At 38.8% G+C, this 14,150-nt stretch overlaps 1 protein-coding gene across 24 annotated transcripts in view; it reads left to right on the top strand.

The window, feature by feature from the left end:
- Positions 1-14,150, top strand: part of SGIP1 (SH3GL interacting endocytic adaptor 1) — a 205,055-nt gene that overhangs the window by 118,801 nt on the left and 72,104 nt on the right. For 23 of the 24 annotated variants that reach the window (XM_058717059.1, XM_058717060.1, XM_058717065.1 and 20 more), the window contains 5 exons: positions 4,760-4,784; positions 5,725-5,776; positions 7,082-7,167; positions 10,416-10,508; positions 13,690-13,764. In XM_058717059.1, the coding sequence (XP_058573042.1) occupies positions 4,760-4,784; positions 5,725-5,776; positions 7,082-7,167; positions 10,416-10,508; positions 13,690-13,764 (331 nt within the window). Of the gene's footprint in view, positions 1-1,583; positions 1,596-4,759; positions 4,785-5,724; positions 5,777-7,081; positions 7,168-10,415; positions 10,509-13,689; positions 13,765-14,150 lie in introns of all 24 variants that reach the window. The other variant, XM_058717083.1, reaches the window with a different exon arrangement.

Raw genomic sequence — 14,150 nt, 5'->3', positions numbered from 1 at the left:
TCGTTTGCCATGAAATTGAAGCTAAAATCATATATTCCCACATTTTTTCTTAGAGAAGAATTTTAGTCTGGTCATTAAAAGAATTATAAAATCTAAATTTTCATTAGTGAATTCCTCTCAAAACACAGTATGAATTAGTCAATAAAAGAATTTAAGCCTAGAAATACATATTCATAAGGGGACTTTTTGATTTTATGTAAATTATGTACACACATAGAGACAAATTTATAAGAAAGGTGAGAAAAATATGGAGCAGAACCTGGAACGTAAGGCATATGAGAAAGTCTCAAATATTATAAGTAAAATTGACTAGAGTAACCATGTCCAAAGTGATGAGTTTTGTCACAAAACATTCAAGACAGGAAGTAAGCATTCATGGTCCTCTGCTTTAGGAGCCCTTCTAAACTCTGTCTCCGGAAACTCTGTCTCCGGCTCTACCCATTTACTAGCTGTGTGTCTCAGAGCCTCACTTTCCCCTCTTTTTCAAAAAGGCAGTTGGACCAGATATCCATGGAGGCCTGCCAGGTATAAAACGCTAGAGGCTTGTTTCCTGTCCACCCTCCAGAGAGTAGAACCATCCTCTTCATCTGAGCAACCTTCTGGATACTTACGTATTTGCACTTCCGGCCTGGATTTGGGGATTTGGGCAATACTAGGTCGTAGATAACCTCTAGTAACTTCATGGGGTAGCCCATATTTTGAAACCAAAACTCTGAGAAAAACCTCTTTCCCTACTCACATCATAGTCACTATTGTTACTGTGGAAAAACCCTGAAGAGGGAGAGTAGTCAGAGTTTGTTGGGGTAAATTGATAGCAGCCATAAACCAGGTTTGAGAAGTGAAGGAGAGAAGACGTATGTCTGCTGGTTGTGTTCTTACAGACAACATCTGGTCCACCATTGTTCTACTGATGCTGGACAGTTTTCCTTACTGCCATCTGTGCTTGTCAGGGGCTCCTCGTCTTTTCCGTCACATTCCTACCCGTTGGTAGAGACTGCCCAAATCACCAGGCCAAGAACGGACACTTCAAAAAAAAAAGTCCTCACCAACACTCATTCCATAGGATATCAAAGAGAAGAGCCAGGCAAACAAGAGGTCTTTCTAATCCTACTGTCTGATGTGGGGAGGCTCCAATTTAGTGCAAATCACATGGGAAATACATTACATCTATGGTGTTTGCTAACACCCTGTTGTGTGGGAAACACTTTTCTCTATAGTACCTAGTCTCGAAAACCTCCTCCCCAAATAATCTGGAGAGAAACTCCTTATGACAAAACATTTAAAGCTGTCAGTGAAATTGTCTTGTATTTTCTGTCTTTTTTCTTTTGTACACTTCACTGAAATAGTACACCCCATTAACAAAGCTATGTTGTATCACAGATAGCTTCTCTGTAAGGTTCTCCAAAACCTCTTCATGGTTTAAATAAGCCACAGGCATGATGACTGCCTGTCTTTCTTGGCCTGATTACTTGGAGTGTATGTTTGGTTGGCTGTTTATGAAATCTTCTGTTACCCAAGCCTGTTGACTGATCCATCATTCTCTGACTAGGTATCTGTTCTCTCTTCCTTTTTGCTGATCACAGAGGCGCAGCCCGGTAAGAACTCTCAACATTTTTACCTTAAACATGTATAGAGAAAATTGTTGCCAAGGCGAGGTGGCCAGGTTTGGCTTCCCATTAAATTTATGATGACCCAAAACGAATGAAGCAGATGAATTATATTTATTGGTTGGAAGCCACTGATCATATAAGTGTCAAGATATTTTAAGATTATCAGAGCACTTTTCCATAACAAACTAAATACATAAGTATCCCAACCCTAGTGCTAAATTTGAAAATGTGTGTGCGTGCATGTGTGTGTGTGTGTGTGTGTGTGTACGTGCAGGCGTGGGTATGGATGTGTGTGTATGCAAGGCCTGGAGACTGGCCAAAAAGCACCATAGAAGTTTACAGCAAAGTGATAATAAAGAATAAGAAAGCTATGAAGAAAGTAAGGAAAGAATTTTTAAGCCACATTGTTTTTAACCCTGAATTTGAAGTAAGTTCCTGGTCTATAATCTATGTTGGTCAGTATACACTAATACCTAATAATATATAATCATAATTTCCATCTTGGGAGGGAGAAACATGTTTTCAGGTCAATACTCCTAGGTTATCACATAAGTCTGTATTTCATCACTGAAGACAAATCAGTATTAGTTTGCGTTGTTCAAAGTGAAAAATCAGTCATTTTTCTCAGATTGAAATGTATGATGAATTTAAAGTAACAAAAAGTAGGGTCCTTGTTTTGTTTGAAATGACCCCCATCTGCCTTGAGAGAGGAAATGGAACTGAAAACAGTGCCCTCTGAAATCCCCTCTATGAGCACATGCCAATTTGATCAATTGGTTATTATTTGGCGCCAGTCCTCTGGCCCAGCTGACAAGCTGGTGGTTCTCTGTTTAAATCACATAGCCGATGATCAAAGATAACACCTCCAGGGACTGCTATTCAGGTGTGGCTGATTCCTACCCAGCATTTAGGTGACATCTGAGATTATGACAAGTTACTCTTTTTTTTTAAGGAAAAAGAGGGAATTAACTAATTAAAAATGAAGGCGATTTATTCACAGTCTACATGTAAGGACAATCATTAAAAAGAGGAAAATGTGGTCACTTGAGAAGGAGAAGAATTTTTAACTCAATGGGCTTTCTCCTGAATGTGGTTTGTGTGGTCGACATAGCCTTAACCTTGCTCTAGATTGCCATGCTGCAACTTCAAGGCCATCAAAGCCGTATGCGGGATCCAGCTGACAATGGGACTTTCTTTTCTGTTACTGCTGATCATTCGAATATCTGTTCCTTTCTAAATTAATATTATTCTTCCTAATTTCTATACAACAGAGTCTTCTTGCCCACCTCTGCCGTATCTTGCTTGCACTTAACTGGTGATGGTTCACTTATGAGGAGTATTTAATAAAAATGTTAAAGGGGCTTCTTGTTTACTGCCTCTCAACAATGAACGTCTAGTAAGGAATTGATACACCGAGAACCAATGAATACAAAAGAAGCTTTGTACCTTGTTTGGTTTCACGAGTATTACATTTTTAATGGAAGAGGTAGGATAGAGAGACCAAAAGGTCCTCGATACAGCCTCAGGAGTCCCCTGTCTCTTGGGTTTCAGGTCTCACAATTCTAGGAGAATTCTGTTCCTTCAATGCCAACCTCGTGATCGACTACTAGGAAGTAAAGCCTGGGTATCTTTACTTCAGACCCATAAAAACCTGACTCTCTGAAGCTCCAAAACCTAGAACAACATTTTAATTCCATTTAAACAATTTGTTCTCTTATTATTTTTGTCTACAGAGTCTTATTTTCCGAAAACCAATTTGTATCCAAACTCCCATAATGACTGTAGCTGATTTAAATGACCGTATTTAATTTAAATGTTTATTAATTAAAAATTAACTTAATCAGACATATTAACTTAAAATGCTCATTTACTAAACTAAATAAAGTTAATCTCTATTTCAAAAATCTTTACTAACAATGGAATAATTCTCTATAATGGCATATACACACAGATTGTATTATTAGGCAAGACAAGCCAGGAAATGCAGAGTGAAAGATTGAGCCATTCGTTAGAAAACATCTAGTAAAATCTTGCTCAGATTGAAACTGCTCCTGTATCATAAATGAGTTCAAAATGAGACAGAAAATTCTGAGAAATCCTTAGGAAAGAAGGTAAGAAGTTTCTTCTGGATCTGTTATAAAGGCTCTACATCTGATCCTGAGTTGTTCATGTTACCATTTGAGAGAAGAGAACGTATCTGTGACCAGCCACCAAACACATGGTCATACCCTTTGGAATACTTTCCTATACTTGCACTTTCCTACCCCCACTCTGTCCCCCTCATTCTCCTAAGGCAGGCCCTTCCAAGCCCGTGATGCCACCCTTCCAGGGCTCTACTTTTCTGGTAGCACCCCAGGCTAAGAATCTTTCACAGCAGTTTTGAATCAAAACTTTTTATGTAATCAATGTTTCTGTTATAAGTTTCTGCTAGGGTATTATAAAAACTAGACCATACCTTCTCCAATAATTCTTACCAGGGCTGTTTGCATTCCTATTGTACCACGATGCCTGGAGCTAAAGGAATGACTTTCAGTTGGTGGATTGGTGGGCCCTATGGCAGACAAGTGAAAGAAATTGAGGTGGGAAGGGCAGTTGAGGAGAATGAAATTCCTTGGCTCCCTGATTAAAACAGCCCATTCAGTGGCAATGCCTCCAAGTTTTCCTTCCCTATAACATTTGCCACTTATGTCTTTAAAAATTACATTAGTAAACTAATGACTTTTTACTAACAACTTATGGACCTCCCCCACCTTAATAAAAGCAGACAATACTCCCAATACATTCTATAATTTTCAAACACCAAACATATGAGAAACTTGGATTTATTTGTCTGATAGGCTTCAAGGTTGTTTTTTTAATTGAGCTATTCAATATTTGCTTAATTTACCAAGTCTGCCCAGGTAAGGGGTTTTTCTGGTTCAGAAGACTTATGATTTACCCTTCCTTTCTCTCTATAAACCTTGAGTAAAATTAAAAACTGATTTATATGTGTGTGTCTACAATTTCCAACTTGAATGCAATTCTGAGAAAAATTTCATTTTTCCCCATCTGCATTTCTGAATTCAGTTTAATTGCAATGACAGAAATATACATATTGTACATAACATATATGTGGTCTTAAACCTTATAGTGTCTATTTCTAATTCTAGGGTGCAATTAAAAGGAACTTATCCAGTAAGTATATCCTAGCTACCAGAAATAGAGTAAAATTTAAAAGAAGAAATAGTTCCTTGGATCTTGGAGCATAAATATGTATACATTTCAATTATACACTCTTGGGCTTGATTTTTAAGGTTTACAAATGTTTTACTTTTGCAGCAAAGAAATCTTGTAATGATAAAGGGGCCTGGTGGGTCCTGAATAATTAATATTTAAATTCTGAAAATGAATATGGTTTTGGAAAAGCATTCTACCTTCTTCCGATATTTGTCAACTCTTGCTGTATCATCTGACTTTAGAAATGGATTTAATTAAGTGTGTGTTTGTTGATGGGGGTGGGGAGAGGAGAGGGACGGAAGGAATCAAAGGCAGATGCAACTTACCCATTCATAATGTTATCTGATATAAAAATTTTAGTCACCCAAAGTGATATGATACAGGTTATAATATATGCAGGGCATGATTTTCCTCTGCGGCATATAGCATATTCTAGGGAATTCTAAATTCAGGGCTGCTAGTTAAAGATACAACACTTTCTTGGCATTTCAAGAAAAGAACAGGCAAAGAATGCTGGATTCCTGTACTATGTACATATGGCCTGGCTTAGCATTCTCTTACGGTAATTGGGAAGCAGGACTGCTCAAGGCGGCAGACATTTGAAGCATGGTAGGCTACTCAGCTAAACTCTGCAGTATACAGCTCTTCTGTTTGACAGCTTATCATGGTAATTCCTTGGTTAATTAGGTTTTGCAAATGCCACATAAAATGCTACTACATATGTCTGATATGTGGCTGTTGCATTGCCTGGGTAGAGGGTTTGTTTTGCAAAATTTTCATATTGAGTTGCTTATTGATGGGACGTAAATCTCTAAGTGTTTCCAAACATAGCTCATAAGATGTATAAGAAAGGAATAGTAAAAATATGCCTACCAAGTTTCTTTGTCCTGTACATCAGGTGAAGAAGTGGCAAGACCCAGGCGTTCCACACCAACTCCAGAACTTACGAGGTGAGCATGGAAGACATTAGTTGTGTTTTATATAGGGTATCACACATTGTTAACAATCAAGTAGATCTCCTTTAGGCTCAGCTTTCAACTTGTATTAATAAAGGGCCTGCTTTTATGTGTGAGTCCATAGCATGATTCAAGGGTATTATCATTTCTCACAAGTGCAGCCTGAGGCAGACACTTACAGAAGAACTGTATAGTCATCCAAAGTGACTATCAGAATGTGCAGACCCCTCTCTAATGCAAAAGTTAAAGTCTGTATGAACAGATCTTTTGATGTTTGGAATGCTGATCTGACATATGATTATATCTCCCTATGAAGAATAGCCTGTTTAGTTGGCTTCAATTTCATGATACATTCCACCTGTCATATACCAAAAGAATCTATTCTGCTTTTTTGTTTTTGGCAAAACGCTGTATTTTGCATTGTCTATTCTTTGAGTTAAGTATTGTACAAATGGGCATTGTTTTCCAAAAGGACTACTATTTCTATTTAAAAGCTGGATTCTTTTCATTTTCCCTCCTCCTGACCCCCTACCCCGTCCCCTCTCACTCCCATTGCACACACAGAACTCATCAGGATCAGTGAGGGAAATAGAGTCTGGGAAGAAATGAAGACTTTGCAGCCTTTTGTTAATAATCATTTTAAGTAATAATTAGGAGAAAGGATAACAATTTAACGTATTTTCACCCTTCCCCTTGAGTTCTCAATGTCCTTCTTTTTCTGAGATGTGCTCTATTTAAGGTATTAGGAGGTTATAACTAGTCTTTGTGAGTGTTGATTGGAAAGAGAGTATGGAAATTAGAAAATAGTAGACCTAGTTTCTTCTTCAAACACAAACTTCCTGGGTGCCTTTCACTTAACCTACCTATGACTGACTTTCACTAATCACAAACTGCATTAGCTACAATACAGGGATGTGATGCAGACAAATATAAATGGTATTTGAGATCTGAAGAAACTAAATGCTTTGCAATAAACTGTTATCTCTCGTACTATCTCTTCTAAGTATAGAGAATCTTGATGACTTGAAAGAGTTTCTCAGCTTATTTCTAATGGACCATTATGTTGGTCCCTCAATGAGAACTAGGGATCTTATCTCCTACCAATCCTCTCGTCCATAGTACATGTGACATTCTTACATATACTTTCTGGCCCCATGGGAGCTTGCGTACATGCATATGTACGTACCCAAATATGCACACATATATCTGCCTTGCCATGAAAAACATTTGAAAGCTTGTATATATTTTTAGCATTAATATCCCCTTTCTCTATGTTTTGTTTTAATGGGTGTAATTTAGCAAAAAGCCTCCAGATGACACTACGGCCCTTGCTCCCCTCTTTGGTCCTCCATTAGAATCAGCTTTTGATGAACAGAAGACAGAAGGTAGGCAAAACGTGTATCTCTATAGATTTTTCTTTTCATTGAAGTATAACTTACCTAGAGGAAAGGCATGTAACTTGAGCCATGTACCATCAGATCCTCATGTGAAAGAGAAGTTCTGATCCAGGTGTGCTATGGGGATAAGAGTTTCATTTGCAAACCTCTAGTATTTTAGGATTTGAAACCTTGCTTCCAGAAATATCAAATAATTAACAAGTTCACTCCTCAAAAGTGGTCAGTAAGAATTACTGCAAATCTATACAAATCACTGGGAATAAGTCAGGGAATAAGTGCCCTGGGGTCCAAACAGTTATCGTTGTGGACCAAGACCTTAAACTCCCTGTCACAGTCACTGTCACTGTGATCTAGCCTCTCTGACCACATTTACTCTCTTCTCCACCTTGTCACTGGAGGTGTCAGTTGGACTGCTCACCAGACTTGTTTGCAGGCTCAAGACCCAGGAATGACCTTGATTCATTGAGCAACTTACAAGCAAAATGTTTTGGAAAAAATTATCAACTCAGCCATTTTTATTGGGTTTACCCATTAAACATTTATTCCTAGATTTAAATATTTAACTTTTTAAAATTAACCATCTTTTTTGGATGGCTATAAATAATGTATACCTTGCTGACGTAAATGAAACTCTTTATTAAAGGGATCTAGTCTATTTCTGAAATGTATTTACATACAATGCATATATCTCCAGTGTCCGTGTTTGGTAATATGGGATGTTTTTATTAAAAAACATCATTTGATTTAAAAGCACTGTTGTATGTGTATAATAAAATGTTATTTTTTATACCGTTGGGCAAAGAAATAAAATTTAACTGTTGAGGACAACAGGACTTGAAAGCATAATGAGTAAACTAAACTATAGTAACAAAGAGACTCCAAATTACAGGGAGCTAAACAATATAGAATTTTATTTCTGTCTTTTGTTAACAATCTCAAAGTAAACAATACAGGGATGGTAGGGTGGTTCTGCTGTTCTCAGTACATGGTCTTCATGTCTGGGTCCACGGGAGCTGCTCCAGCTCTCATCATCTCCCAGTGAGAGTAAAGTGGAGAGGGGGCGGGGGACAGGGAGGACCAGTGGAATTCACTGCCAATTCTCGTGAAAGCAAAATCTGAAAGAGACAGGCATCACTTTAACTAGAGCCAATCAGAAAGAATTTAGTGCCATATGGCCAGCTAGAACTTCTTAACTATAGAAGAAATGGAGAATAGATACTGGAAGACCGCTAGCAGTCAACCACATCAAAATATTTTTCAATGATACAGTTAGGAAGATGTATAAGGAACATCCCTAAATACGCCTTTAGGGATTTAAATGTCTACAACTTAAAATCCCTAAATAAAAGTGGCCTTGCGATGGGTTATCAGTTGTCTTATTAACTCAGCTATGATCACTTTTCCTTTCAATGACATAATTGTATAGTGACTAAAGGTGGGATTTGATTTGTTGCATCTGAATCTACCTATTAAAGGAATCCCCTAACTGTATGGAAACCTGATTTACAAAATAGAAAGCAGTTCTTTTTTTAAAAAAAGTTTATTTATTTTGAGAGAGAGAGAGAGTGGGGAAGGAGTAGAGAGAGAGGGAAAGAGAAAATCCCAAGCAGACTCTGCGCTGTCAATGCAGAGCCCAACATGGAGCTTGATCTCATGAACCGTGAGATCATGACCCGAGCTGAAATCAAGAGTCTGATGCTGAACTGACTGAGCCTCCCAGGCGCCCCTAGAAAACAGTTCTTTGAAAATTGAGGTGGTGTCCCACATATAATCCATGGGGAAAAAATGCTACTCCACATCTTTGGGGAATGTGTGCTTTCATATTAAAACAAAATATAACCAAGACCATCTTTGTGTTTGTGGTGGAGAGGAGAGACACACCTGAACTTGTCCATGAGCCTGGCTTGCTTTTTCTTGAGGTGGTTTCATCCCCCAAAGTTCGATAAAATTCCAGCATTTGCCCGCGCACACTTGCTCTTCCAATATCTGCACTTAACCTTTCATATCTACGCACTCTCACTGCATTTCATTGATTCTTCTGTCACTAACTTATAAGGCCTGGGGGCAAGATTTGTATTTTGGAGTCATGTATGCATGCCCAGGATCAGATCTCAGCCCCTCTCAGCTACCAATAGGTAGCTCTTGGGCACATTATTTAATCCCTTTAGTCTTTACTTCTTCTACTGAAAATGGCACTAATCAACCACAGGCTGGTGTTGTAAGGATTAGAATATTTAGTAATATTCTGGCCTTGGGATAAGTGTGCTATATGCATTTTGTGTACGTTTTATTTGTATGTATTATCTCTTGTGATCCTTTTAGTAACTCTTGGATTGCTCTTACTATCTCTAAACAGAAGGAAGGCAAGCTCAGAGGTGAAATGACTGGCCCAAGTTCCTACAGTCTTAGAGGCTGGATTCAAATTCATATCCCACTAACCACCCAGCCTGTGTTTTACCACATAATGAATTATAAGCAGTACTTCCATAGATCCTGGCAAATGATATGTATGGAGAAAACCTAGTTGTTTACATTGTTACCATACCAATAAAAAAAATCAAAACAAGAAGATAGAAGAAATGGAAGCTACGTTAGGTTCAGTGTCGTTAGGCCCAATACCTAATTTCCCTAGTTTACTTTAGGTATCGAAGCCCCTGTTTATTTTGTTGGTTCTCTTAAGATATTTACCAAACATTTTTAGGGTAATTTCATTTCTCTTTAGGATGTCATAAAAGGTTTATTTAAAGACCCTGTACTATCCTTTAAAGATATGAACCACTCTACAGAACCCAGGCATTTTCATTTTTGAAGCATATTCATACCAAACTTTAAATAAACCAACTTGAAATGAACATTCATGGATGGGATTAATGCCTGGATCTTCAAATGGGTGCCCAAAACAGAGCCAGTACATGTACTAACATTCAGAATGTCCTTAAGTGACCAACCAGGAAGAAAATGCAGATACTGTATTTTGAAAGATTTTATTTAGCTATGTGTGCACACACAGACACACACACACACACACACACACACACACACACACACCACTGCCATTTCCATTCTTTGCTTGAAAAGAATGAGGACCAGCACACTTCTAAATTACTTTGCTAGGACTAAGACAAGAGGGAGATAATTTTGTGAAGCTCATCTTTAAACTGACATTTTAAGTTATAAAATCCAGGAATGTTTCTTTTTTGGACTCACCCTGGGAAATTTTCTTTTTATGTTTCCAGTTCTTTTAGATCAGCCTGAGATATGGGGTTCAGGCCAACCAATTAATCCAAGCATCGAGTCGCCAAAGTTAACAAGGCCTTTTCCCACTGGAAGTAAGTTGTGTCTGCTCTGTCTGGAAAAATAAGTGACTCATTTTACTGTCTGCATAGTGAAATTAAGCAACTCTTAGAAAGTACATAAGCAACACTTGGATTGTATAATATTAAGAAAAGATGTTATTCTTTTTTTAAGTTTATTTTGAGAGAGAGAGAGAGAGAGAGAGAGAATGAGTTGGGGAGGGGGGGAGCGGGGAAGAATCCCAAGCAGGCTCCATGCTCAGTGCAAACTGACATGGGGCTCAATTCCACGACTCCGAGATCATGACCTGAGCCAATATCAAGAGTCAGACGTTTAACTGAGCCACCCAGGTGCCCTAGAAAAGAGGTTATTCTAATTGGCTTTAGAGGTAAAGGGGTCTAGGGCAGTTTGTCAAGGCAGGAATAATATAATAAAATTATTAACTTTGAATCACAGCTTCTTCTGACATCCTATAGGGTTGTTCATTCATTCATTCACCATGCACACAGAAGAGAGAGAAGCAAGTAAGCTAGAGAATCTACCATGCTCCAGGTACTGGACTATCACACAACACAGAAGTGAACAAGTCAGATAGTCTCTGCTAGTCCTACAGGACAAGGAGGATGCATAGAACAGAAAGGACACATTGAGAAGAAAGAGGGATAATGGAGAGCAAGAGAAATGATGCTATTTGGTGGGAAGCTGAGATAGGAGGTCAGGGCAAACTTGTCTTAAAGCAGGGCCATCAGCGATGCTATCTCAGCACGCCCCCTACCCCCCACCCTCTCCTGAAGATGCTGATAGCCCTTCACCTGTGGTGGGTTGAGCTATTTGGCCTGAATGGATTGTTCATTCGGTCAAGCCACCCACTTGATGGATTTCTTGAGTTCTCATTTCAGTAAACTTCCCTTAGCATATGTGCTTGTGGAAAGTACTCCTTAAAATGACTGTAGGAAGAAAATTGGGTCTCAGAAAAGGATGTTTGGTGGTGAGATAGGATGCAGAGAATATTTTTCCTTTGTGGGAAATTAATACTATATATACACACCAATTAATACTTTACCAGTTCAGCCTTCCCAGGGCTCTGCATTATGGGTCTTAAAAATAATTGTAGGAATTAACCGAGGAGATTCCTGATCAAAGTCCCAGAGGTTGTTTACTGGGATTAGTGCTATGAAACCAGGTGATCCAGTCCTTCCAAAGGTATTTCCCTCATAAAACAGGATAGGAAAAACAGCATCACCAATAACTATTTTAAACGTCTAAACTTTCAAAGATGTGTTTTTGAGAGAATTTGAACCCCAGTGGTGTGATTTTGAATGTTTCTCTCTGCTACTGGGAAACAAAGCCAGTGAAAAAGCTCTGACTTCCTTGAAAAGCTTTCTTTAGAAACTGAGCCATCCAGATTATTCCTAGAAAACCTTTCCTAGATGCCAAGAAAGTCCATAAATGAAATGTTTATGTAGATAATGTATTGATATTAAGACCAATTATTGACATTTTAGAGTTTTATGAGTTTTATGTGCTGTGGTTACACTTAGCACAGCAAAGGCTATTGTATAATCGAGATGTATTGCATAAGTTTGCTCATTTCATGGTTGCAGCATAAATTTGCTATTTTACATTATGAGGCTCTTATGGTATTTTGTGTATTTTTATTGATGATGATCTCAATTTTTGCGGAGAACCTTCATCAAAAACAGAGCCCCTGATTGACTCTCAGCTTCTGTAGAAAAACACGATCCGTTTGAGGTGGAGTTTTCAGAAGCTCATAACTAAGATTAGGAACCAGGTATTTCTGGGCTTTAGGATGGTAGCTGTCAGCCATGCCTGGTGTATAGAAAGATGGGATGCTTTCTGAAATTAAATGAAGTCAAGTGAGGGTGGAGTGACACAAAGGGGCTCTTTTTAATGCAGGCAGGGAGAGGATACTGTAAGAGCTCTCCAGCCAGGGCCCAGCTGACCCACTCTGCTTTTAGGTTATGAAAGCTTGGGCCACATTCAGATTCACTGGTTTATGAGATTAGTGGGAACTCTTTGAATCTACTAAATGTAGCAGGTGACAGGAAACCATACATTTAAAGAAAGAATAAGGAGCTCCTGGGTGGCTCAGTCGGTTGAGCGTCAGACTTTGACTCAGGTCGTGATCTCAGGACTTGTGAGTTCGGGTATGCTTTTTCAACGTTGAAGCTGTCAGCGATTCTCTGTAACCCAACCCCCCCCCCCCCCCCCCCGCCCCCGATCTTTGCCCCTCCCCTGCTCGCATTCTCTTTCTTCCAAAAATAAACAAACATTTTTTAAAAAGAAAGAAAGAATAAGACAAAAAAATGTACCTGTTGAAATAGTAATCCCTAACTTTGCCCGCAAAATGACAAGTCTAGTTCAGAAGGTTGAATCTCTGGGTTGGGGCAGTGATACAATACTTTTTCTATCTGAAGGGTTTTGTTTAGCCATAATTTTTACCAAGGGAATCTACGTACTCTTCCTTGCTCCAAATCATATTGCTTCAGACATTCAAAAATATACTAAAATTTAAGATGTGTGACTTTTTTTTGAGGGGAGAGAGGGACAGAGGAAGAGGGAGAAGAGAGAGAATGTTAAACAGTAGAGTTTGATCTCACAACTGTGAGATCATGACCTGAGCCAAAATCAAGAGTTGGACACTTAACCAACTGAGCCACCGAGGTGCCCCTAAGTTATATGACTTTGAGAAATCTTTCCAGACTCAACCTAGGCAATACTATCTTGATTACATTAAAACCCCCCTCATCTGAGCTTCCACCAAGATAATTCTCATTTCCTCGACCATCCCTGGATTGTAATCATCTGTTAACATGATATTCATCCATTCATTCATAAATTCCTTGAGGACAGAGGCTTCTTTTATTTAGCCCTTTGCCCCTAGTTCCTAGTACAGGATATAGAACTTTGTTGGTGCGTGAAGTTCATCCAAGAAAGGAATGAATAAATAAAATGAAGACATTATCATTATCTGACATTCTTTTGACAAATTCTTATTAGCATAAAATGGAAGAATCTGAAGGGGTCCTGCTTCAGTTTCTTAGCTCTGAACTTAGAAATCTGTAGACCATTAATGGTGGTAACATTTCCAACAGCAGGAATGTGAATGAAAGCGCACATCCTGCTGACCTGCAGAATACTGTGTAATTTAGGGAGAAAATCATCCATAACGCCTGACTTCCTGTGTCTTTGCAGCACCTCCACCACTGCCTCCCAAAAATGTACCGGCCACCCCGCCCCGAACAGGTTCCCCGCTAACAGTTGCACCAGGTGAGCTTCCGTTTTTCCTGTTCTGGGGTGATACGGCCACCAGCGGTGGCCCTGGACCTCAACATGGATGTGTCAGAAGCTGTAGACACAAAGCGTGAAAATGTTCGCATTCAGTGTTCCTTCCATTCCCACTTACTTAAAGTATCACTCTCAGGTTTCACAAAACGGTTCTCTTTCTCAACTAATTTTCCCTCTGTGTCATTTTGTTGAATGAGAGCCACGTTTACGTGTGAAGTGAAAGAAAACAATCTCAATAGCAAACGTCCTTGTTTAATTGGTATTTCACTTCATTGGATCTCATTTTAATGATTTACAGATTCAAAATCTCAAGGCACAATTCGCATTGTCCCAAGAACTGATAATTTTTTTCCTAGAATTAAAACTAC

The sequence above is a fragment of the Neofelis nebulosa genome, chromosome 2 (genome assembly GCF_028018385.1).
Source record: "Neofelis nebulosa isolate mNeoNeb1 chromosome 2, mNeoNeb1.pri, whole genome shotgun sequence".
Taxonomy (NCBI): Eukaryota; Metazoa; Chordata; class Mammalia; order Carnivora; family Felidae; genus Neofelis; species Neofelis nebulosa.
This window is presented reverse-complemented; position numbering and strand designations above follow the sequence as displayed.